The sequence below is a fragment of the Rhodamnia argentea genome, chromosome 2 (genome assembly GCF_020921035.1).
Source record: "Rhodamnia argentea isolate NSW1041297 chromosome 2, ASM2092103v1, whole genome shotgun sequence".
NCBI classification, from domain to species: Eukaryota; Viridiplantae; Streptophyta; class Magnoliopsida; order Myrtales; family Myrtaceae; genus Rhodamnia; species Rhodamnia argentea.
The window spans coordinates 21227410-21251269 of NC_063151.1; the positions used below are offsets into that span (position 1 = coordinate 21227410).

At 39.7% G+C, this 23860-nt stretch overlaps 1 protein-coding gene across 1 annotated transcript; it reads left to right on the forward strand.

Annotated features, from left to right (window-relative positions):
- The first annotated feature begins 810 nt into the window (after positions 1–810).
- Positions 811–23837, forward strand: LOC125313928 (MDIS1-interacting receptor like kinase 2-like). The gene is made up of 3 exons (XM_048275193.1): positions 811–2065; positions 22788–22982; positions 23324–23837. Exons 1-3 carry the CDS (start codon positions 880–882, stop codon positions 23707–23709), a joined length of 1767 nt encoding a protein of 588 aa, XP_048131150.1. The 5' UTR covers positions 811–879; the 3' UTR covers positions 23710–23837.
- The last annotated feature ends 23 nt before the right edge of the window (positions 23838–23860 follow it).

The following is a 23860-nucleotide window of genomic DNA, read 5'->3' on the forward strand; positions in this document are numbered from 1 at the left end:
ACTTTACAAGTTCTAGAGCTTCAGGGTAATAATTTCAGGGGTCAGGTTCCTTCTTTCATTGGAAACATGAGCAGCTTGTGGAAGATAGATCTCAGCATGAACCTACTCACTGGGATCATTCCTAAGGAAATAGGAATGTTGGGGTCACTCAGTTTCCTTGATTTTTCAAACAATTATCTTAATGGACCTATCCCTACTACTATAGGAAATTTGAGTACTTTGGAATTTCTTTACCTCTATGGCAACCAATTTTCTGGCCCCATACCTTCAGAAGTTGGAGGAATTAGATCCCTCAGACATTTGCTACTGCAATCCAATAATTTAACAGGTCATATCCCGTCATCCATAGGCAACTTGACCAAGCTATATGACCTTCTCCTTTTCCATAACTCATTGTCGGGTCCTATCCCGTCCTCTATAGGTAACATGGGCAATCTACATGTTCTTGCCCTTTGCTACAATGAGTTGTCAGCCTCAATTCCAAAAGAGATTGGAAAACTAAGACTCCTCCATGAACTAGACCTTTTTATGAGTAACCTGGAGGGCTTTCTTCCCACAGAGATGAATAATCTCACATCGCTCACACAGCTACGTCTATCTAATAACGACTTTGTTGGCCAACTGCCACAAGAAATATGCACTAGCCAAGCTCTTGTAAATTTTAGTGCATCAAACAATCACTTCACTGGACCCATCCCAAGAAGCCTGAAAAATTGTTCAAGTTTGTATAGAGTTAGGCTCCAACACAATTTGCTCAAGGGAGATATAACAGATGCTCTTGGTGTGTACCCCTACATGAATTACCTTGAGTTGAGTAACAACGAACTTTACGGTGAGCTACCACCGACATTGGGTCTATGTAGAAATTTGACGAGCTTGATGATCTCCAACAATAAAATCTCTGGTGCCATACCACCTCATCTTGGAAACCTGACGCAATTGCGAAGACTTGACCTCTCTTCAAATGATATTGTTGGGGAAATTCCTAAAGAACTAGGAAAATTGAAATTGCTGCTAGAGCTTTCATTGGACTGCAACCTTCTTGCAGGCCACATCCCTCAGGAACTTGGAGCATTGTCCAGTCTGCAGAAACTCAACATTGCAGCAAACAACTTGACTGGCTCAATTCCTACCCAACTTGGGGAGGACTCCAACCTTCTATTCTTAAATTTTAGCATGAATAATCTAGAAAGGAGTATTCCCATTGAGATCAGGAATCTTCAATCTCTTCAACATCTCGATCTGAGTCGAAATTTGCTTACGGGAGAAATACCTGGACAACTTGGGAGATTGCACGTATTAGAAATACTCAATCTCTCACACAATCAGCTATCGGGTTCAATTGCGTCGACCTTTGATGGTATGACAAGCTTGACATCCATCGACATATCATACAATGAGTTAGAGGGTCCTTTGCCAAACATTCCTGCCTTTCATAATGCAACAATTGGAGTTGTGAGAGGGAACAAACGCTTGTGTGGAATTATTGCTGGTCTCAGCCCCTGTATGGCAACAACGTCGAAAGGCAGAAACAAAAATGAAAAGTTGCTGCTAGTTTTGATCCCTACTTTGGGTTGCCTACTATCTTTGCTTCTTGTTGTGGGAGCTTCAACTATTGAACGCCGAAGAGTGAGGAAAACAGGGGCTAGTTCAATTGATGGAGGCAATGAAAACCCATGGGCAATATGGAGCTTTGACGGAAGAATGGCTTATGAGAGCATTATTGAAGCCACGGAGGAGTTCGATGCCAAATATTGCATCGGTATGGGAGGATATGGGAGTGTCTACAAGGCCCAGTTGCAAACAGGTGAGACTATTGCAGTGAAGAAATTTAAGGAAGCAGTGGACGTAGAAATTGCTAGTCGAAAAGCATTTGAAAGGGAGATTTATGCTCTGACCGAAACTCGGCATCAGAATATCATTAAGCTCTATGGCTTTTGCTCGAGTTCTCGACATTCATTTTTGGTGTACGAGTTCTTGGAATCTGGCAGCTTGAAGGATGTACTGAATAATGAAGAGAGGATGGCAACATTTGATTGGAATAAGAGAGTGAATGTTGTTAAAGGTGTGGCTTATGCTTTGTCCTACATGCACCATGAACGCTCTCCTCCTATAATTCATCGAGACATATCGAGCAAGAATATTTTACTAGATGAAGAATACGAGGCTCGGATCTCCGATTTTGGCACGGCTAAGGTTCTACAACCTTATTCATCCAATTGGACTTCCTTTGCAGGCACCTTTGGATATGCAGCTCCAGGTAAGTTGGCTACTTCAAAATTTCACCCCACTTCATTTTATTGATAGGAAAATGATCATAAAAGATCCTCATCCTTACCTACCTTCCATATATCTTCTCAATACCTAACACCAAGTCAAAACCTATTCATGCGATTTGAAGGCTCGATTAAAGATCAATTGGGTGAGATGTAGGCCACCACTTGAAATGGTTAAACTTTTTCCTAAAGTAACGGAATATTTTATATCCAGTTGGAATCTAAAGTATGCGTTTATTTATACTTCATTCTCTATGTTTGATTTACTCAAAATCAGTTTAGATTTACAAAGCGTAGACATTGTAATAAAGCCAGAAAAATTTTGCTCTTCTCTTCATGTAGAACTCGTATACACAATGGAAGTGAATGAGAAATGCGATGTTTATAGTTTCGGAGTAGTGACTTTGGAAGTACTCATGGGAGGACATCCAGGCGATCTCATATCTTCTCTCGCGTCCTCATGTTCATCATCATCTAGCAATTCAACAGCTTCTTGGCCACTAAAAGAAGTTTTAGATCAAAGAATTCCATACCCGGACGATGATATGCGAGGGGAAGTGGTTTTGGCGACAAAGATGGCATTTTCATGCTTAAGTCCCAAACCAGAGCATCGTCCAAGCATGCAACAAGTTTCTCGGGCGATATCAGCACGTAGCTCGACCATGTTAAGCACATCAGAGGACATCAAATTGGAAGACCTAGTTGATCGTACATGCTTCACTTATTGAGATATTTCGGTCTTTCTACTGCAGCCTGTGTAGCAAACTGTCTCCTCTACTTTATTTATCTTAGCTAATTCCATTGTCTATTTCTGTAATGGCTCATTAGTTACTTGAAAGCACTTGGGATTTACTGTCGTGTGCAATTCCAACCCGGACGAGATGGCCTATAAGCTACGGCCGCGACGTCCAATCCTTAAGAATGGCTTAAAAGATAAGAAGATCATGATATTTCTTGTAGCTATTACGTTTACTTGTTACAATTTGGCTTGTCATGGAGAATGGTGCACACTGACGGCAGAAAATGCGATAAGCTTAAACGAGCACAATTGGTGTAATCTGGCAGCTAGTTTTGTGAAGCTTCGTCCAATTATTTTAGTTGGATGCGCGCCAACATCATAAATTAAGGAGAAATGAAATGCAGATCAAAGTATGATTTGTTTAGATCAAACTATTTGTGAGTAACTTTACGTCCTTCGGAAAGAGAGAACCAATTTTAGTAAGGATTATTTTCAGAGATTAGTATATCAAAACTCCTAAAACTCAACCAAGCATTTGCACTCGAGTCTTAAGATGTTCAAAAAGCACAATCAAGCCATCGTAGAATTTGTCAAATTGATGCAATCGACTTCTGTCACTAACTCCGTTGCCTGACGGAAAAATGCTAGCATGTGATTTTTGTAATTTCTTAGTATACGTGGCATGGCGTCAATGTGGCACCAACTAGGCGCTGTGTCGGAAAAAACATTAAAAATTAAAGGAATTAAGTAAAAAGATAAAATAAAAAATAAAAAAGCCAAAGAGATTTTTCATTTTTTATTTTATTTTAAAAAGTGCAAACCAAGAGTTCGGGTTGTGGGGCAAGGGCTGCTGGCCTTTGCCTGACCTTTGCCGAAGAAGTTGGGGGCGACGGCATCGCCCTTGAAGCCACCTTCGGCAGAGTGTGTCTATCTTTCTTCTTTTTTTTCACTTTCAGTTTTTTTTTAATTTATTTTTATTATCAGCTTTTTTTATTTTTAATTTTAACTAAAGTTAGGGGTAAACGACATCGGTGCTCTTGATGAAGTCACAAGGTGAGCTTGTGACGCGGCGTTCAACGAATAACGCAAGAAAACCCTTGCTAAAAGAGAGAAATCTCGAAAATTATGTGAATATTATTGATGATGTCCTTCAAAAAAACGTGATAAACACCTTTTATAGGGTGTTATCCTAACCCTAGTCTAATTAGGAATCAAAATATCAAAAAACGGAAAATTACAAAAGTGCCACTGAAATAAAAATAAGCCCGAAAAATACTAAAAAAAATAGGAAAACACATCTAGACATTCTCGAACGGCCAAAATTCATCGTTAGTCATGGCCAAAGGCCATGAGTATTGATCAAGACGCCGTTTCGCTTCAGCCTGCCGAATTTGAGCTCAATCCGACGTCGTCGACCCGATCCGCCTGTTCTAGCTGCAGCACCGTTTCGCATTCCGATTAGATTTATGTCGATCCAATCGATCCAGGAACGCACTACTAATAACATCCGCATCAGCTTGGGGAGTGAGCCAATATCACTGGTATCGAGTGAACTGAGTCTCATTGCCCAAAAGAAAATGTTAAATGGAGGTATAAGAGTTTAGCAGCATTAACAGAGAAAAGAACTGCGCGTGCACGGCGCTAAAGCAGAGATGTCTGTTATGTGAAGAGGCTGAGAGCAACGAGAAACTGGCAATCCTTCGAAGCTAATGATGGTGGGGGATGAAAAGGCCGTGATGCGTCAAAAAGAGGTTTTTTCCGGGAAAGATTACAGAAACTTCAACGAAGCAAAGCATTGCTTTTGGACTTTCTAAGAGGGAAATTGATTATGTAACAGTTTTTGGACGATTATTAGTGCTAACAATCTGTTTTGGGCCCAAAAAAAAAAACAGATAATAATTAATTAAAAATTGTTGTGGAGTCCGCACTTCTCGGGACCGATAGCATGAAGCCTAAAAAACTGTACGAGCTTGTATAGAGTTAGGCTCCAAAATAACCATCTAAAAGGTAACATTGATGTTCTTGGCTCATACCCCGACTTGGATTACCTTGAGTTGAGCAATAACGAACTTTACGGAGAGCTTCCACCGAGATTAGGCGAATGGAGCAATTTGACAAGCCTGAAATTCTCCAGCAATAAATTTTCGGCCATCCTACCACGTGACCTTGGAAAGATGACTCGATTGCATGAACTAGACGTATCTTTGAATGATCTTATTGGGGAAATACCAAAAGAACTCGGAAATTGCAGTCTCTGCTGGAGCTTTGGCTGGATGGCAACCGTCTCGCGGGCTCTATTCCTCCCGAAATTGGAGCATTGTCTGACTTGGTACGAATTAACATTGCGGGAAACAAGCTAAGTGGCTTAATCCCTAGAGAACCTGGGGAGTATTTTGAACCTTCAGTATTTAAATTTAAGCAGAAATATTCTTGAGCAGAGCATTCCAAGTGAAATCGGCAATCTGCACTCTCTTCAAAGTCTCGATCTAAGTCTAAATTTGCTTACCGTAGATATACCTCGACAACTTGGAGAATTGCTCAGTTTGGAAACACTCAATCTGCACACAATCAATTCTCGGGTTCAATCTCACCTACCTTCGACGGTTCGATAAGCCTGGCATCTGTTGACGTATCATATAATGAGTTAGAGGGTCCTGTACCAAAAATTCCAGCCTTTCATAATGCCACAATTGCTATTGTAAGAGAGAATAAAGGCTTTTACGGAAGTCTTACAGGTCTGACGTATTTTCCAGATTTGGCGAGGAAAGGGAAAGACAGAGACAAGCATTTGCTGCTCATTTTACTTCCTACTACTTCTGATTGCGTGCTTGCTTTGTTTCTTGTAGTTGGAGTTTCAAGCATTGTACGCCGAAGAGCAAGGAACGGAGAGCACACTTTGAGAAAAGCGAGCAGCCAAAGTATGTTTGAAATATTGGGCTACAATGGAAGAACGGTGTACGAGAACATCAATGAAGCCACCGAGGAATTCGATGCCAAATACTTCGCCGGCATGCAAGGACATGGGAGCCTTTATAAGGCCACATTGCGATCGGGCGAGATTGTTGCTGTGAAGAAACTTAATGAAGCACCGGATGCCGAATCGGCGAGTTGAAAAGCATTCAAAAGAGAGATTCATGCTTTGATGGAAACCCAACACCGGAATATAGTCAAGCTGTACGGCTTTTGTTCGAGATCTCCCCATTCCTTTCTGGTTTTCGAGTTTCTCGAATCGGGCTCCTTGGAGGATATATTGAAGAGCTAACAAAGGATAACAATGTTCGACCGGAATAAGAGATTGAATGCCGTTAAAGGTATGGCTTATGCTTTGGGCTACATGCACTTGGAATGCTCTCCTCCAATAATTCATCGAGACGTACGCAGCAAGAACATTTTACTGGACTCATGATGCGAAGCTCACATATCTGATCTTGGCACGGCCAAGGTTCTACATGTTAGATATTTCAGTAGTTTTGAAACATTCTTGTACAATGATTTTGATAGAATTTTGACCGCAATGATTAGCTATCATTATTTTCAACGGTCGATTTTCTAATGGTCGTATGATGGTTTTCTAATGACAAGCGCAGATGTTGCGGAGCTCGGACGTTGGTGAGCTCGGACGTTGGCGAGCTCGGAGGCTGACAAGCTTAGGCTCTAAGGAGAGTCTCAGAAGTAACGTTCTCTATCCTCCATTAATATATAACGGTTCTATAATGATTTTGCAATAGTCATGCAACAGTTTTCTAACGGCTTTATAACGATCATGTAAAAGCTGATTTATTTCTTCATAAACCCTCCATTACTTTACAATGGCTTCATAATGGTTTCTCAACGGCCATATTTTGGTTGAATAAAAATTGAATTTCAGAAAACAGTCTTCTGAGGATTTTTGCATTACATAAGAGAGTTTTTCCCTTTTTTTCATTTTCTTCTTTGCTAAGTTACACACATAACGTTGTTCATGTTCCTTCTAATATTCAGTGCGGAATATAGAAGAGATCTATTGTATCTTGAGAGGATAACCACTAGAGCCTTACACCCCGAGTATCGCACTCGGAGAGGCAAAATTATCCTTAAGGATAGTACTTGCACGCCTCGGACAATCCTATTTTTCCATCAATTGTATCAACAATCTTAAAGATAATCCTAGTGGATACTCCATTTGATACCAACACTGCCGCTGCCACCGCTGCCGCTATCGCTCAAGATGCATATGTCTCGGCCACTCCGGTTGCGCTGCACAACAACCACATATGTCCTATGCTAAGCCATTTCCTGACATATGAAAGAGTGAAGTTTTTAATGGCAACAACTTCAAAAGGTGGCGGAAAAGAGTTTTCTCTATCCTAGATGTGCCTGGCGTGGCTTTCATACTTACAGAGGCCGAACCAACTGAAAATAATCTGCAAGAACAATGGATCCAAGCTAATAAGGTATGCATGTGACAATTATCGGTACGCTTTCTAATGAATTGTTTCGTGTGCGTTGTCCGTACAAGGAAGCAAAACAAATATAGGAATCCATGACTGCAAAGTACATTGCCTAAGATGTGGGCGGACTGAAGTTCCCAATCGAAAATTATTATCATTGGGAAATGTCCAATGATAAGGAGATCAAAATGCAAATTAATGAATATCGCAAGCTGGTAGAGGACTTGAAAGTGGAAACTATCAATTTGCAAGAAGAATTTGTCACGGGGTTGCTGATTGAAAAATTGCCTCAATTGTTGAATGACTACAAGCAATAACTCAAGCACAAAGACAAGCAACATGCTGATCTAGTTGTTCATATTATCAACGAGGATACAACTTGCAAGGAGATCAAAGCTGCCAAAGCTAAGGAGACCGCTACAAGGGCAAATTTTGTGCAAGGCAAACCTCAACATCGCCAAAACAGGTACAATACAAAAAACCTGATTACAAACCCAAAGCTGCTCACCCCACCTTCAAAGGGAAAGGCACTTGTTTTGTTTGTGGTAAATCGGGCCATCATGCAGCACGGTGTGGATCGCATAATGGGAAATAACAATCCTGCTAAACCAAAGGTTAATTTCGTTGAAGCAGATCACCTTAATAACATCATTGTTGCGCTCATTTCCCAAGCCAATATTATGGCCAATGTGAAAGAATGAGTGGTAGACTCAGGTGCCACCAGGCATATTTGTGCAAACAAAAATGCCTTTTCCTCCTACACACCAATAGGGGATGGAAAAGAGATTATTTATCTAGACTATTCAAGAACGGCGCAAGTTCTTGGTAAAGGGAAAGCCCTTCTCAAACTTACATATGGAAAAACTTTGGCATTGAATGATGTACTGCATGTCCCTAATATAAGGGCGAACCTGATTTTGGTAGCTCTTTTGGGAAAGGTTGGGGTGAAGGTGTCATTCAAATCTGACAAGATTGTAATGACCAAAAATAACGTCCTTGTGGAAAATGGTTATTGTAATCGGGGGCTTTTTGTTAACGTTTCCAATGTTATCAATGAAAACGCTACTTCTTTCGCATACTTGGTTGAATCTATTGATTTGTGGCACAATAGATTAGGACACATTAATATTTGTTATATTAAGAAAATGCAACAACAAGGTTTAATTTCTGGGATGGAAGATCAACATTTTAATAAATGTATAGTATGTGCCGAAACAAAATTAGCTAAGAGGCCTTGTATTTCTGTAAATAGAGAATATGAATTGTTGAGCTTAATTCATACTAATCTAGGAGATTTAAAACAAACTATGACTAGAGGAGGTAAACAATATTACGTGACTTTCATCGAGGATTATTCGAGATTTACTAAAGTTTATTTACATAGACATAAAGATGAAGTTTTTCATATGTTTCTTTTGTATAAATCTGAGGTAGAAAATCAATTGGAAAAAGGATAAAAAGAGTAAGATCGGATAGAGGTGGAGAATACGTCTTGCTTGATGAATTTTGTGAAAAGGAAGGAATAGTTCATGAAACTACCCCTCCGTATTCTCCTGAATCAAATGGTGTAACAGAAAGGAAAAATAGGACATTAAAAGAAATGATGAATTCTATGCTTGTTAGTTCTAAAGCTCCTAATAATTTATAGGGTGAAGCAATATTATCTGCTTGTCACATTCAAAACAGAATACCTCATAAGAATACCTCGTGAGCAATATTATGATTGCCAAGCGGCAATACACATTGCAAAGAATAACACTTTTAATGGTAAAAATAGACACATCCGGTTGAGACATGATGTGATAAAGCAGTTGCTTAAGGATGGAATTATGTCCATCGATTATGTAAAGTCAGAAGTGAACTTGGCCGATCCTCTGACTAAACCTTTGGGAAGGAAATTACTTTTTGATACATCGAGGGTGATGGGACTTAAGCAAGTTGAGGAAAATCGACGGTGATGGTAACCCAACCAATATGATTGGTGATCCCATGAATTAGGTTATATGGGTAGTAACAAGTCACTTGTTGATCTTGTGATGCACTATAAAATTTAGGTCCCTCCTAAAGTGATAATAGTGCAAGTTTGCAAGGAAAAAGAAGTTGAGCCAAGTTCTTAATGATTTCCATGGCCATTATTGGTGATGTATTAAGCTGCAGAATACACTTAATGGAATCACCTATTTAAATGTGGAGTGACGCCGCTGCTATGAGAATTATTGGTAATAATCTCTAGAGCACTTATGAATAAACCAAGCACGCCCATGGCCTATTAGTGCAAAACCACGTCGAACAACAAACCTTGTGGAAGTGCAATATGATTATTGAAAATTATAATTCACAAAAAGTAATTCTTGGTTCATAGAAGTTTTAAACTTCAGCAATGATTTCGTGAGTTATATTTCATTCTTTCTAGGCTGGTTCATAGCCTAATAACCACCGATTCCGATGCATTACGCTTCAATAACACACTTTATTTCAATTTTATCTTTTCAAAACTTTTTGAAATATGTGGATGATTGTTAGATATTTCAGTAGTTTTGAAATATTATTTTACAATAGTTTTGATAGAATTTTGACTGTAATGATTAGCCATTATTATTTCCAACGGTCGGTTTTATAACGGTTGTATAACGATTTTCTAATGACAAGCTCGGACGTTGATGAGCTCGGATGTTGGCGAGCTCAGAAGCTAACAAGCTTAGATTCTGAGTAGAGTCTCAGAAGCAATGTTCTCTATCCTTCATTAATATATAACAGTTCTATAATGGTTTTACAATGATCATGTAATGATTTTTTAACAACTTTATAATGACCATGTAAAAGTTGATTTATTTTTTCATAAACTCTCCATTATTTTACAACGGCTTTATAACGGTTTCTCAATGGCTATCCCTTACAATTAATACTTAAAAGTGATATTGATCTTATCCTAGCATTTATTACTTGAAAGCGATATTGATCTTATTCTAGGATTAATTACTTGAGAATGACATCGATTTTATCCTATCAGCCATTGTCGATATTTTGTTCTGATAGACGTTTTGGCCCATTTGACTATTTTCACCATTGCTATTCACACCAATTTGCACCCCACCAAGCTGAGCTACTCTATCCACCGACATTCCACCAATAGTCTCCCGCCTTTAAAGAATTCTAGTTGGAGGTACCTAGGGCACCATCTAATCGGGATTCCCTATAGGAGGTATGACATTAGCGAATTGAGGAGCACACCTTGAGGTCGTCGGTATATAAGTGTGTTGACTACGAATGAGACGGGGATTGCTTGATGACTCTCGCCTATAAGAACATTCCATAATCGTGTTGATTATCAAAGGTTTGAGCATTTTCACTATCTGTCCGGTCACAAGATTGGTCCTCTCATTCTGACTCTCTTCGAATATCCTCCGTATCATAGCAGTAGTAGCTGGATTTATCTCCATTTGCACCCTTTGAGTTTGACTCGATGGTGAGAGTCTATAAGTACAAATCCAAAGGAATTGATACTTATGAAATCAAAAGAAAGTGTACAAGTGCAAACTAAACCAAAGTTTGACTTGATGGAGGTCTTGAAAGCATAATTTCCTTCAATGATAACAAACTAATGCACCCAAAACAGTGTTAGAGTTTGACTCAATGATAATGCCTTGATTATGCTTCGATAATGTACCAGAGTTTGATTCGATTGCACAATATCTTGGATAAAGATATACGCCGGAGTTTGACTTGACAACGAGAATCTGAAAGCTACGGCTAAGAAAAGTAAATGCAATACAATAAGTAAATATAAGATAAATTTGTTGATTTGTTTGAGGGGCTTCCTTTGTGGATGCCTGGTGGTATTTATAATGGTTAGAGTGGTAACTACTCTTCAGCAGTTGTAGTCCTAGAGCACCAATAGTTGCTGCTTTGCTTGGCCTTTTCTAATTCTTTTTTACCCAATCTTTGAGCAGTTGTTTGATTCTAAATAACCGATGCGGTTGGTGCCTTTCTTCAATTTCCACCGGTGTCTGTTGTTCCCACTTTTTCCACATCTCGGGACCTTGAAGCTCGACATTCCATGAATTGTCAACAGGACACTTACCATTTTTCTCTCAATCATGGGAGGTACGCTCACGTCCTCCGCATTACATGGACTCTTTAACATGTTCTTGAAGACTATTCGAACCGCCTCAAATCTATCCTCCCACCATGAAATTTAAGGAGATAATTTCGTCTTCTTTGGTGCTCCTTGAAAAACTTTGAATCCTATGTGACTACTTCTTGTCAATGCTTAGTTTTACTAACTGGTTTGATGATTTCTTCAAATGACAGCTATCGGGCCTTCTTTATTCTCTATCGAGTCGTTTTTCTCCCTATGTGTCCTGCTCTAGTGCCGATTCCTCACGTGTTTTGTACATGTATTGATTCTTCACATGATCTGCACGTGTTGATTCTTCAAATGATCTGCACATGCGTCTACTCTTCACGTGTGCTGCACGTGTTTCAGCGGCGGGTAATTTATTGTAGTGCCAACAAGCTTGCTCCCAGAAGATGATGTACTATCTTTGAAAAGAGAGCCCCCATCCTTCCATTATTGTTCAAGTTGTGATTTGGATTGTGGGGGTTAACTTGTCCAGCGTTTAGACGATGCAATTCGAATCATTGGACCTGTTTCTTTGTGTTTTCCATAAAGCAAATAATAAACACTATTGCCAAAAATTAGATCTGAATATACGTGAAAATATTTCTCTGTTGTGAAAGTTTCAAGTTTTCCGAGCAAAGAAAAGGTCAATCGCAAGATTTAAATTTAATGAAAAGATCAAAGTAGAAGCATATCCACACATCTTTTTTTTGGTCGGGCACATGCACGAAGTTGACTAGGCCATATAGTTGATAAAAAGATATGTGAATTACTGTACGTAACAGAGCAGTCAAGTCGATATAAATTGACAAAACGATTTGCCTGCTTTCATGATTCCAACGATTTGCATTTTGGACTTTTTCATCAAAGTCGTAAGTATTTTATTTTAAAAGTAAGATATCTGTTAATTTCATTCTCCAAATTTTGGGAACTATTTTACTAGTATTGGTAGAGCCATAGAGGTCCCGTTTGGTTCGGCATTGCAAATGGGCTTTGGGGCTCTAATGCTCCTTAGGCAAATGCAAATAGCATGTTTTCATTTTTTGTTCAACTTTGAGGAAATGCAATTGCATTTGGAAAGTAGCATTCTCGAAATGAAAATAGATGTTCTTATTCTTCTAACTTTGACCCTGCTCAAGTTTCATAATTTTGGAAATGTCCTTGAAAACCCCAATTTCTCGGCCAAGGCCTTAGCTACCAGTGAGTGGCTGGCTAGCCAGCGACAAGTAGCCGGCAAGCCAAATTAGCCGCTGACCAACCTCGCCTGAGGTGCCGGTAGCCGATTTGGTTCCTCGGTGACTGAGTTCCCCTGGCAAATAATTGAAGATTTTTTTTAAAAAAAATGTGTATATTAACAAAAGTTCTTTCCAAAGTACCAAACATCATTTAGGTCAAAATTGCCCCCGAATGTATTTCCAAAATGCACTCTACTAAACATTGTTTGCATTTCAAAAAATCCCTTAGGTCAAAGATCTACGCTAAGTTGACCCAGTCAATTGCGAGTGTTCACGTGAAAAAAAAAATTCAAACGGGACACATGCATAAGTCCATCTTTGTTCGAGCCACTGAATCTCACCGAAGCCCCCTTCCCCCTCTGCTGCAAGCCACGAAACCTCCCCTGTTTCTGTCTGCTCTTGTGCTTCTGTTCCTTCTAAAATTCCTGACATGGGTGTTGAAAGCTCCATAAGTTCCAAGCTTTTGTTTCGTCATGTCACTAGCATCTTGACGATTGTTTCTTTGGAAGACTGGGTTGCATATGTGAGCTTGAAGGATGGATTCTGGAAGGACACTAAACTATCAACCAATCGAAGTTTTCAAATTGAGTGTGATGATAAGCCACTGCTCGGACTGCAACCTTTTGGGAAGTACCTTGTCGATTATGATAATCGACCTACGGAAATTGTTTATGATATGATCGGGTAAGATTTATGGTCGTGCCAAATTTGTGTTTTTTTTATGATGGCTTCTATATTTATGATATGAAAATGGGAGAAAATATAGCTCGAAGATAACAAAAAAAAAAAAAAGGACTTACTCGAAGATAACCAAAAAAAAAAAAGGACTTTTTTGTGCATTTGTTGATTTTCATGCTTTTATGGCAACGAGTGCATAGTCAATAATGCAGGTTGGGATTGTAGTCCAGCAGGCAATATCAAGTCCTTGCTCTGAAGAAGACTAAGAAGTCTTTGCAAATAGAGCGCCCCACATGTCAGTTGAACGGCGTACAAGTCGCGATGACGTGCGGTCACGATTTCTAGATGATGTGCACCGCTTTGCTGATGACCGTCGGTTCATCAGTCCAAGTCAAAGTCGTCTAATGACGGTAGTCTGAAAGAATAAAGCTTGCCAGAGTAACAAAAGCAAAGGAAAATTTGGACACTGAAATGGATAAATGTTGCAACAATCATTTTAATAGCATAAATGTTGGGGGGATGGAGGAGAAAATCCACGTGAGTAATTTGGCCATTTTCTTATTTCGTTACTCTCGTCGGCAGTGCTACTATAATCTTTTTCGCTAACTATTGATACATTGGCGCCATAGATAACTCAGTCCAAGCCGTTCGGCATCCTGCTCACATGCGATGGAACTTGTGACCTCGCGGAAGAAAAATGACCGGTTCAACCACCTTGATGGTCTGTCAAGAAGAAGACTCCAAAGTAACAAAGATGGTAAAATCTTTATTTTTTTTTTGGTCTAAAGCAAAGATGGTAAAATCTATTGAATGCTACAAAATTACTCGAGTAACACTATGCCATTGCTCAGTTTTTTTGCCAACCCACTGATGATCCATTGCATGATTGATAGTAAATCGAAGAGAAGTAAATTGGAAAAAAGAGCGGCGCCCTTCGGCCAAAAAAATGATTTTCGAGGGGAAAAAAGAAATGAAAGCCCAATAAATTTTCTAATAGGAAGGAAATTTAGAAAAATAACATCAGCAAGTCCGTGAGTTCGGCCAACATTTTGAGAACTTCCGATTTATTTTGGTTTTTCATATATTCTTTCATAATTTGGTCTAAAATTTCGAAATTTAAAAAAAAAACACCATAAAAATCGAATCTTTTTGGCCGGTGCTGTTCCAGAAACGTTTCTTGCAGGCACGCCGGATTTTTGACGGGTCATGTCATAAATGGGTTGCCTGACATTTTAAATATAGGTTAATATAAATAAATGCACAACTACATATGAGTCTCACCGGCAGTGGCAGAGAGAGATGTTTTCGATCTTCAATGGGGTTTCATATATTATTTTATTTATAAAGTTTGTGTATGCTTTCTTGAATACTAAAACAAAACATCTTATTACTTTTTTTCATAATTATATGTGCAGTAAAGTTTTTTTTTTCAATTTTCTAAATATGTAAAATGAAAGCATCCTACTAAAAAAAAAAATTGATCGAATTTCTAGCACTAGAAAAAATAACAGGAGAACGTTTTAATAGAATGAATCATCAAATTTTTAAACTATTCTCTATCCATGTTATATTTATTTTGAATTGGTTTTTTTTTTCATTTTGCTATTTTTCATATTCAAGGGAAAAAAACTACGAATGTTTGGAGCCCAAGTTAAGTAGATTTTTGGATTGGGTCAGTCATGGCGGTCATGTTAGGTACACTTGCAACACCACTCGGGAGCAGTGTGATTGGTCCGAATTTGATGTCATGACCCAATCAAACATCGATCCGACCCACCTGAATTGAACGTCCGCTTGCTCATCCCGTGCCAGTTGTTCTGAGGTTTTGAGAAGCAATAATAACGCTTGCTTTGGAAAACAATAATATTTTCACCCCCAAAAAGTAAACGATGACATATCTTGTGGAATCTTTTTAAACGAGTCTATTTATGGGGCCAGGGTTGTTTTTACATGCTCCAAGTCTAACCAAAGGCACGAGCATGGAGCGATGCAGTATCGACAACACACGTGACACGCGGCGCGCGACGCAATGCGATGGGTCAATACGGGATATTTCAAAAAATAGAAAATTTCGACATGTTGGACATGTTGTATATTATATGTATATGCTTATATATACACGTTAAATTACCATGCACATATAAAAATATCAGCGGTAAGTTTCTTTTTCTTCTATTAGAGATTTACGATTAAGTTTGTTTTTGAGTTGGTTGGGTATATTAATTTTGAGGTGGCTAGGTATATGACTTAAGTACATATATTTTTGATAAATTTATGTTTTAACCCATAATTTATTGAAATTGCTCAAAATTGACACCGTGCATGTCGAAAAGGTGTGTTGGGATGTTGGACTCGGATATTGCTTGTGTGTGTGGAGCGTTAATCACGTATCGGTTGCATGTTGGAAAGTGTCCGAGAGTGTCGGATACGACACAAAGTCTTCCGGAGAGTGTCGATACAACATAGGCGTGGAGACTCGATCATCTGGAGACCCTTAAAACACATTGTAAGCCCTATGAAGTTCAAGCTTTGGCATGTGCATATAAACCTAACCCAGACGAGTTTGCACACAATTTGTGAGTTTGATCTCTAGTTCCTCATATGAGAATCACTTGACAGCCCAACCAATCCCTTACAATAGTTCGTCTTGGTCCGGATCTAGAATTACCATTTGATCTCAATATCGGTGTTTTTTTCTTTCTTTTGGATTTTCATTTCTAGTATTGTCCCATTGGACTTCTTACGTCGGGATGCTTTTTTCAAATAAGTCAATTCATTTGGGACCATTCAGATTCACTCTTTTTCCTGTTCAAAGACCACCCAATTTACTTCTAGATATGGGCAAGGGCTTGCAGGCACTCAAAACGATGACAAAAGTGGGTTGGCAAAAAAACTGATTTTCGAGGGGAAAAAAGAAATGAAAGCCCAATAAATTTTCTAATAGGAAGGAAATTTAGAAAAATAACATCAGCAAGTCCGTGAGTTCGGCCAACATTTTGAGAACTTCCGATTTATTTTGGTTTTTCATATATTCTTTCATAATTTTGTCTAAAATTTCGAAATTTAAAAAAAAAAAAAACACCATAAAAATCGAATCTTTTTGGCCGGTGCTGTTCCAGAAACGTTTCTTGCAGGCACGCCGGATTTTTGCGGCAACGCGATTCACGCTTCAGTTCGGTTTCTCTCCAACACGAGTCCCTCGCAAAGCCAAGACCTTTTCACAAACACTTGGTGGTTCGTGTTCAGACACTGTCTTCCACATCACAGAGAAGACCCACAGAGAGAGAGAGAGAGAGATGGTGGGTGGATTGATTCCTAGAAAAGGACGAAAATGGTCGAGGCCTAAACTGTCTTGTCTGTGCGCTTCGCTTCATCGTCTGCGTCGTGAAAAAAAAAACGTGAAAGCCACAAAACAGAGCTCGCGATCCGAGGCATTCAATGCCTTCTCTGATACCGCTGATTCTGACTGAGTGCACTCCCCACTTTTGTCATGCGATGTATTAAACTTGTGGGTCTCACGGTGAGCCTCGGCGTGCGGATTTTGATCCGGATTGGCTGTCCTACGAATTTACCGAGCAATTTCGAACTCATCCATCGTCCCTGCATGCAATAAAGCTACAGCACCATGAATTGATGAATGAAAACGAGGGATTAGAGAGACGCACAACAAACGTCGATGCCAAAAGACTCAGATGTCCGAAAAAGAAAGGGAAAATGAAAAAGTTAAACTGATCAAAACAAAACTCTCAACGCTTGTTCGAGATCATACAGGACATGCCATGGAAGACATCCCAATTCAAATAATTATTGTCTTGTTCATGTGGCTTTGATCTTTCTCCATGGACGGTATTGTTGGATACATTATATATTCATATTGTTCCATTTCCAAACGGTTTTAAGTCCGTGAGAGAATAATTTGTCTAACAAGATATTACGATAATAACCAAATCATGATTATGGACCTTTTTCTTCTTTTTTTTGTCTCATTTTATCTTTTTTCTATTCTACTATACAAGCCATACTGTATGCGCTATGTGTCGGTGCATGTTGCTAAACTCTTCTTCCTCCTCACACATCCTCATTTCACTCTCCCTAAATGTGGGGATTGGAACCTCCACCTATCTTTTCTCAAATGAAAAGAGTAGCTACTGGGGTAATCCTCCAATTATTACAATAATGGACTTTGAAGCTCCTTATTCTATCTCTTGCTCTTTCTATTTTGCTTTGTTTTCTTACTAGTCGTTATCTGTTTGACATGGTCACATCCTCATCTCGTGTTTTACACGAAGCAACGCGACTTGCATCGTGGATCTAACTCCAAAGGAAAATAGACGAGGAGTGTCGGTCTATAATTTGGGAACTTGTGTCAATGCCGTGTTTCCCTGCTCCAAAATCATTCATCACTTCTACTAGTGGGATGTGAACTTTCGTGTCACTTTCTCTTGTATCACATCTTTCGCTCGGAGCAACTCCCTTAACAGATTTTCGAAACAAAATTTTCAAAAAAAAATTTTCTAAGAAAATAATAATATTTTATTGTGCTTAGCTCAACTATAAAATAGATTCGGAAAATGTTTTCAGTCGTTTGGTATGAAAAACAAACTTCATTTTTCTCCATAGACTCCTTTTAATAATTTTTTCTTTTTAATTTTTTTTCTTTTAGTTTCGGCCAACGCCCACCATGGTGACGGCCTGTAATGGCTGTAGGCAAGCTCGAGGCTTGACCGGTCCCAACGATCTCTAGCTCGTTCGAGGCCTACGAGCCATGAGCTCGCCGGATCGGAGGATACGTGTGTCCGTGTGTGATAGAGTAATTTGTTCTAGTGAGTCCAAGCCTCTTACTAGTGCAACCTGGCGTGAAACTTGGATGACGATTGTGCAAGCAAAGCAAACAGTACACACCCCCTCTTTCCTTTTTTTTTTTTTTTTTTGGCTGGATCGGCCATGACATGGGATGCCGTTTGGATGCTTGGATCTTGCGGGTTGTGGCTTGCCGGCCTCGGGCAACCCCAAGATCATTGGGACCAGCCGAGCCTCGAGCTCGCTTCATACCATGGCCGATCGCCGGATGGCCAGCTGTCGCTAATGTTCGCAATCGGTAGAGGAAGGAGGAACAAGAAGAAAAGAAAAGAAAAAGAAAAGAAAGAGAAAAGAAAGAAGAGAAAAAAAAGTGAAAAGAAAAAAGCTAAATTTCTGAATTTTTAAAAGAAGAAAAAAATGAAAAGATAGCAGAAAAATAATTATAAAGAAAGGAAGTGAGAAAGAGAGGAGGAAAGAAAGATGAGGAAAATGTTTTTCTCTTCTCAAAAAGCAGAAAATATTTTTCTCACTTTTGAAGGGATTTTTTTCATGGGTGGAGAATGTCTTCTTAGACTAACTTATTTTTCGCAAACCAAGCACAGGAGAATTTCGAAAAAAAAAAAAATTCGGAGAAGTTACTTTTCGACCAAAAACACGTAGCTCAAAACACTCATAGCTAGGTTCTTACAAGTCGAACACATTGTAGGTCCGTTCATCAGTTGGATAATGATTTTCGATTGGTGGGATAGGTTGGTCATTCTAATTGGTTCTCACTTTTAGATGGGCACACGATTGCACGGACTAAATTGTTGACAAGCCCAACCTAAACCCTCCAAACTGAAAAAATGTATTTTGTTGTTTGTCACACGGCAGATGTGGCATAGCTACCAATCACGAGCGCTATATGTATTGGCTCGGCTTTTTTTTCAAACTTATAAACTGATTACTAGCCCATTTCATAATCAATGTGGGATAACTCCAATATATGTAATTACATTATGGGATGATTGTTATATACGAAATGATCACTCTCCACATTCGTCCATTATTTTATTCTCTAATAGTTTTCAACTATATGCTTTTTCATTATCATCTTCTCGTTTGGTGACCAAAACAAAAAAGCTAAAGACAAATCTAACCTTTCTTGTTATCTTTCTTAATGCTTTTGCAATAATCTCTCTGAAGTCCGAATTGAAACACCGCAAATCCTGCACGACTTCATGACGGCAACGCCGAGTTTGACAATGTCTCTCGTTCAGACATGGTTGTCCAGAGAGCTGTCAGCTGTTTAGTTGGTGTTGACCCCTCCTCTTCTTCTCCCTAGCTAGGTTTGAGAGGAAAGGGGGGTTGAGACTCAATTACATGGCAATAGCAAGTTTCAATATAAACGACAAACGTAGGATGTTATAAGAATATATACGGTAACTGCGTGACTGACCCTCTGCTTTTGGATGGTAAGCAAAATCCATCTAAACAGCGACTGTTTCTTGGACTCGTCTCGCAAAAACTAATCAAGTCGACACTTCTAGATAAATTGAATTTGGGATTATATTAATGGTAGTTGGGATTATATTTCAGCAGCATTGAGTTTTAGCCTAGTTGACTTACATCCCAGTCTTTGCTCTACGGAAGACTAGCAAGTCTTTGCAAATGGAGGGCCACGCATGCATACTAAACAGACGATGAAAACATAAAGGGAAATATAAGAGAGTTTTCTGTAATTTCTCCCTAAAAAGAAATTTTGGATCGTCTCTCATTGGCCAGGAAGAAGTAACTTGTTTGTTGAGTTCATGGTCCCTATTCTTCTATAAATACGTTGGTTATACTTGCTCCATTTCAACACTTATGCACACCTTGAAACGAAGAAAAGCCACCCCTTTAAACCTGTCATGGCCTCGTCTCAGAAACAACTCTCCATGTCGTTCCTCGCTTACCTCCTCCTCATGCTCGCGCATCAAATGCCCTGTCTTGCTTCATCTCGGAGCTCTTCTCTGGCGGCCATTGTTGGTGCTAGTAACCAAACGGTAAATGAGGAAGTGGAGGCACTCCTAGCCTGGAAGTCTAACCTAGACAGCCAGAGTCGCTCTACTTTGTCTTCATGGAATGGAAGCAACGCTTGTTCATGGCGCGGGATCGGTTGCGATCCTCTCGGCGGCATCACGAGCTTGAACCTTTCAGATTCTGCCATTCGTGGTACGCTTTATCATCTCAATTTCTCCCAGTTGCCCAACTTGGTCGCTCTAAATCTTGCCAACAACTCGCTCTTCGGAAACATCCCTCCGGGCATGGCTCATCTTGCCAAGCTTACTTTTCTAGGATTGTCTCGAAACAACTTTTCGAGAAACATTCCAACTCAACTCGGGTCGTTGCGATCTTTACAATTTCTGGATTTGAGTGTTAATAATTTAACCGGCTCAATTCCCAGTCAAATAGGTAGTTTGACCAACTTGTCCGTTCTATCCTTTTCAGATAATAAGCTTTCTGGTTTCATCCCTAAAGAAATAGGAATGCTTAAATCTCTCAATCAACTCTATCTAATGAACAACCGCATCACCGGTCCAATTCCTTCTTCCATTGGAAACATGAGCAACTTGTCGAGCTTATGGCTTTTCAAAAATCAACTTGTTGGGTCCATTCCAAAGGAAATAGGAATGTTGGGGTCTCTCGGTCAACTTGATTTATCAAGCAATAATCTCAGTGGATCCATCCCTACCACTCTAGGAAATCTCAGTAATTTGGGATTTCTTTACTTCTATGACAATCAACTTTCTGGCTCCATACCTTCGGAAGTTGGAGGAATGAGATCCCTCATAGATTTCCAACTGTCGGACAATGATTTAACAGGCCCCATCCCGTCGTCCATAGGGAATTTGACCAATCTGAATATCCTTCAACTTTACCAAAATAAGCTGTACGGTCCTATTCCCAAAGAAATAGGAATGCTCGGGTCTCTCTCTGTTCTCGGGTTTCATTATAACAATTTCTCTGGCTCGATTCCATCCACAATAGGTAACTTAAGCAAGCTCACAAATCTGCAGCTAGCCAGCAACAATTTTGTCGGCCATTTGCCACATGATATTTGCGCTGGTCGAGCTCTTCAAAATTTTTCTGCGACTGACAATCACTTTACTGGTCCAATTCCGCGAGGCCTCAGAAACTGCACAAGTTTGATTAGAGTCAGGCTCGAGAACAATCAGCTCAAGGGAAACATATCGGAGGGTCTCGGCACATACCCTTACTTAGATTATCTTGGGTTGAGCAACAATGAACTTTACGGTGAGCTTCCCCCTAGACTCGGTGAGTATAGCAATCTGACAAGCCTGACCATCTCCAACAATCGAATCTCAGGCGTGATACCTTTTGAGGTTGGCAACATGACCCGATTACATAGACTTGACCTCTCTTCAAATAGCCTTGTTGGGGAAATTCCCAAAGACCTAGGAAAATTGACGTCTCTTCTAGAGCTTTCACTCTATGACAATCATCTTGTAGGCAACATCCCTCAAGAACTTGGAACATTGTCCGATCTGTCAAGCATTAACATCGCCGGAAATAACCTGAGTGGCTCAATTCCCAGGCAACTTGGGGAGTGTTCAAATCTTCAGTTTTTGATTTTAAGTAGAAATGGTCTTGACAGAAGCATTCCCGTCGAGATTAGCAATCTTCAATCTCTTCAAATTCTCGATCTGAGTCAAAATTTGCTTACGGGAGAAATACCTGGACAACTTGGGCTATTGCGCAAATTGGAGACACTCAATCTCTCACATAATCAGCTCTCGGGTTCCATTGCGTCGACCTTTGATGATATGGCAAGCTTGACGTCAATTGACATATCGTACAATGAGTTAGAGGGTGCCTTACCAAACATTCCAGCCTTTCGTAACGCTACAATTGAAGTTGTGAGAGGAAACAAAGGCTTATGTGGAGTTATTGCTGGTCTCAATCCATGTGCAACGACAAGGTCCAAAGGCAAAAACAACAACAAAAAGCTGCTGCTGATATTGGTTCCAACTTTAGCTTGCCTACTTTCTTTGCTTCTTGTTGTGGGAGGTTCGAGTATCGTACGCCGAAGAGTAAGGAAAACAGAGTCTAGTTCGAAAGATGGAACCAATGAAAACCCGTGGGCAATATTGAGTTTTGATGGAGGAATGGCCTACGAGAGCATTATTGAAGCTACGGAGGAGTTTGATCCCAAATATTGCATCGGTGTGGGAGGACATGGGAGTGTTTACAAGGCCCGGTTGCAAACAGGGGAGACTGTTGCTGTAAAGAAACTTAAGGAAGCAGTGGACGTCGAAATTGCTAGTCGAAAAGCATTTGAAAGGGAGATTCATGCGTTGACCGAAACTCGGCACCGGAACATCGTCAAGCTCTATGGCTTTTGCTTGAGTTCTCGACATTCATTTTTGGTGTACGAGTTCTTGGAATGTGGCAGCTTGAAGGATGTATTGAACAATGAGGAGAGGATAACAACATTTGATTGGAAGAAGAGATTGAATGTCGTTAAAGGTGTGGCTTATGCTTTGTGCTATATGCACCATGAATGCTCTCCTCCTATAATTCATCGAGACGTATCGAGCAAGAACGTTTTACTGGATGCAGAATACGAAGCTCACGTCTCTGATTTTGGCACGGCTAAGGTTCTACAATCTTATTCATCCAATTGGACTTCATTTGCAGGCACCTTTGGATATGCAGCTCCAGGTCAGTTGGTTTCTTCAAAATATCACCCACTTCATTTTATAGACATGAAAATGCTTATACAAGATCCTCATCGTTAGCTACGTTGCTTTATACGTCTAAGTACCTAACACCATATCCAAACCTATTCACACGATCTGAAGGTTCGATGATAGATTGATTGAGATTTAGGCCCATCAATTAATAAATTGAAACTTTTCCTTGGAGAAATTAAATTTTTAAAAATTTCATTGAAATCTAAACTATGAGTTAATTGATACTAAATTTATTCAAAATAAGTTTAGATTAATGAAGCATGGATATTGTATAAAAGCTAGAAAAAATCTGCTCTTTTCTCTATGTAGAACTCGCATACACAATGGAGGTGAACCACAAATGCGATGTTTATAGCTTCGGAGTGGTGACACTAGAAATAATCATGGGAAGACATCCTGGCGATCTCATATCTTCTCTTGCATCCTCATCTTCATCATCCTTGCGCCATTCAACAGCTTCTTGGCCACTGAAAGAAGTGTTAGATCAAAGAATTCCATTCCCGGAAGGTGGTGTGCTCGGGGAATTGGCTTTCATGACAAAGATGGCATTTTCGTGCTCAAGTCCCAAACCAGAGCATCGTCCAAGCATGCAACAAGTTTCTCGAGCGATATCGGCACATAACTCAATCGTGTTAAGCGCATCGGAGGACATCAAATTGGAAGAGCTAATTGATCCTACATGCTTCACTTATTGAGATGTTTTGGTCTTTCTGTTGCAGCCTGTGCAGCAAGCTGTCTCCTGTATTTTATTTATCTTAGTCAACTTCATTATCTATCTTTGCAATGTATTATTAATTAATGCAAAGCACTTAAGATTCACTGCGACCTGCAATTTCAACCCGAAAG

Bases quoted from the DNA above. Each gene is read 5' to 3' on its own strand.
- LOC125313928 (XM_048275193.1), top strand. From the start codon at position 880: ATGATCTCCAACAATAAAATCTCTGGTGCCATACCACCTCATCTTGGA. The intron at 2,066-22,787 runs GTGTGGCTTATG...ATGTCGTTAAAG, and splicing joins GAGAGTGAATGTTGTTAAAG to GTGTGGCTTATGCTTTGTGC. The intron at 22,983-23,323 runs GTCAGTTGGTTT...TTCTCTATGTAG, and splicing joins CTTTGGATATGCAGCTCCAG to AACTCGCATACACAATGGAG.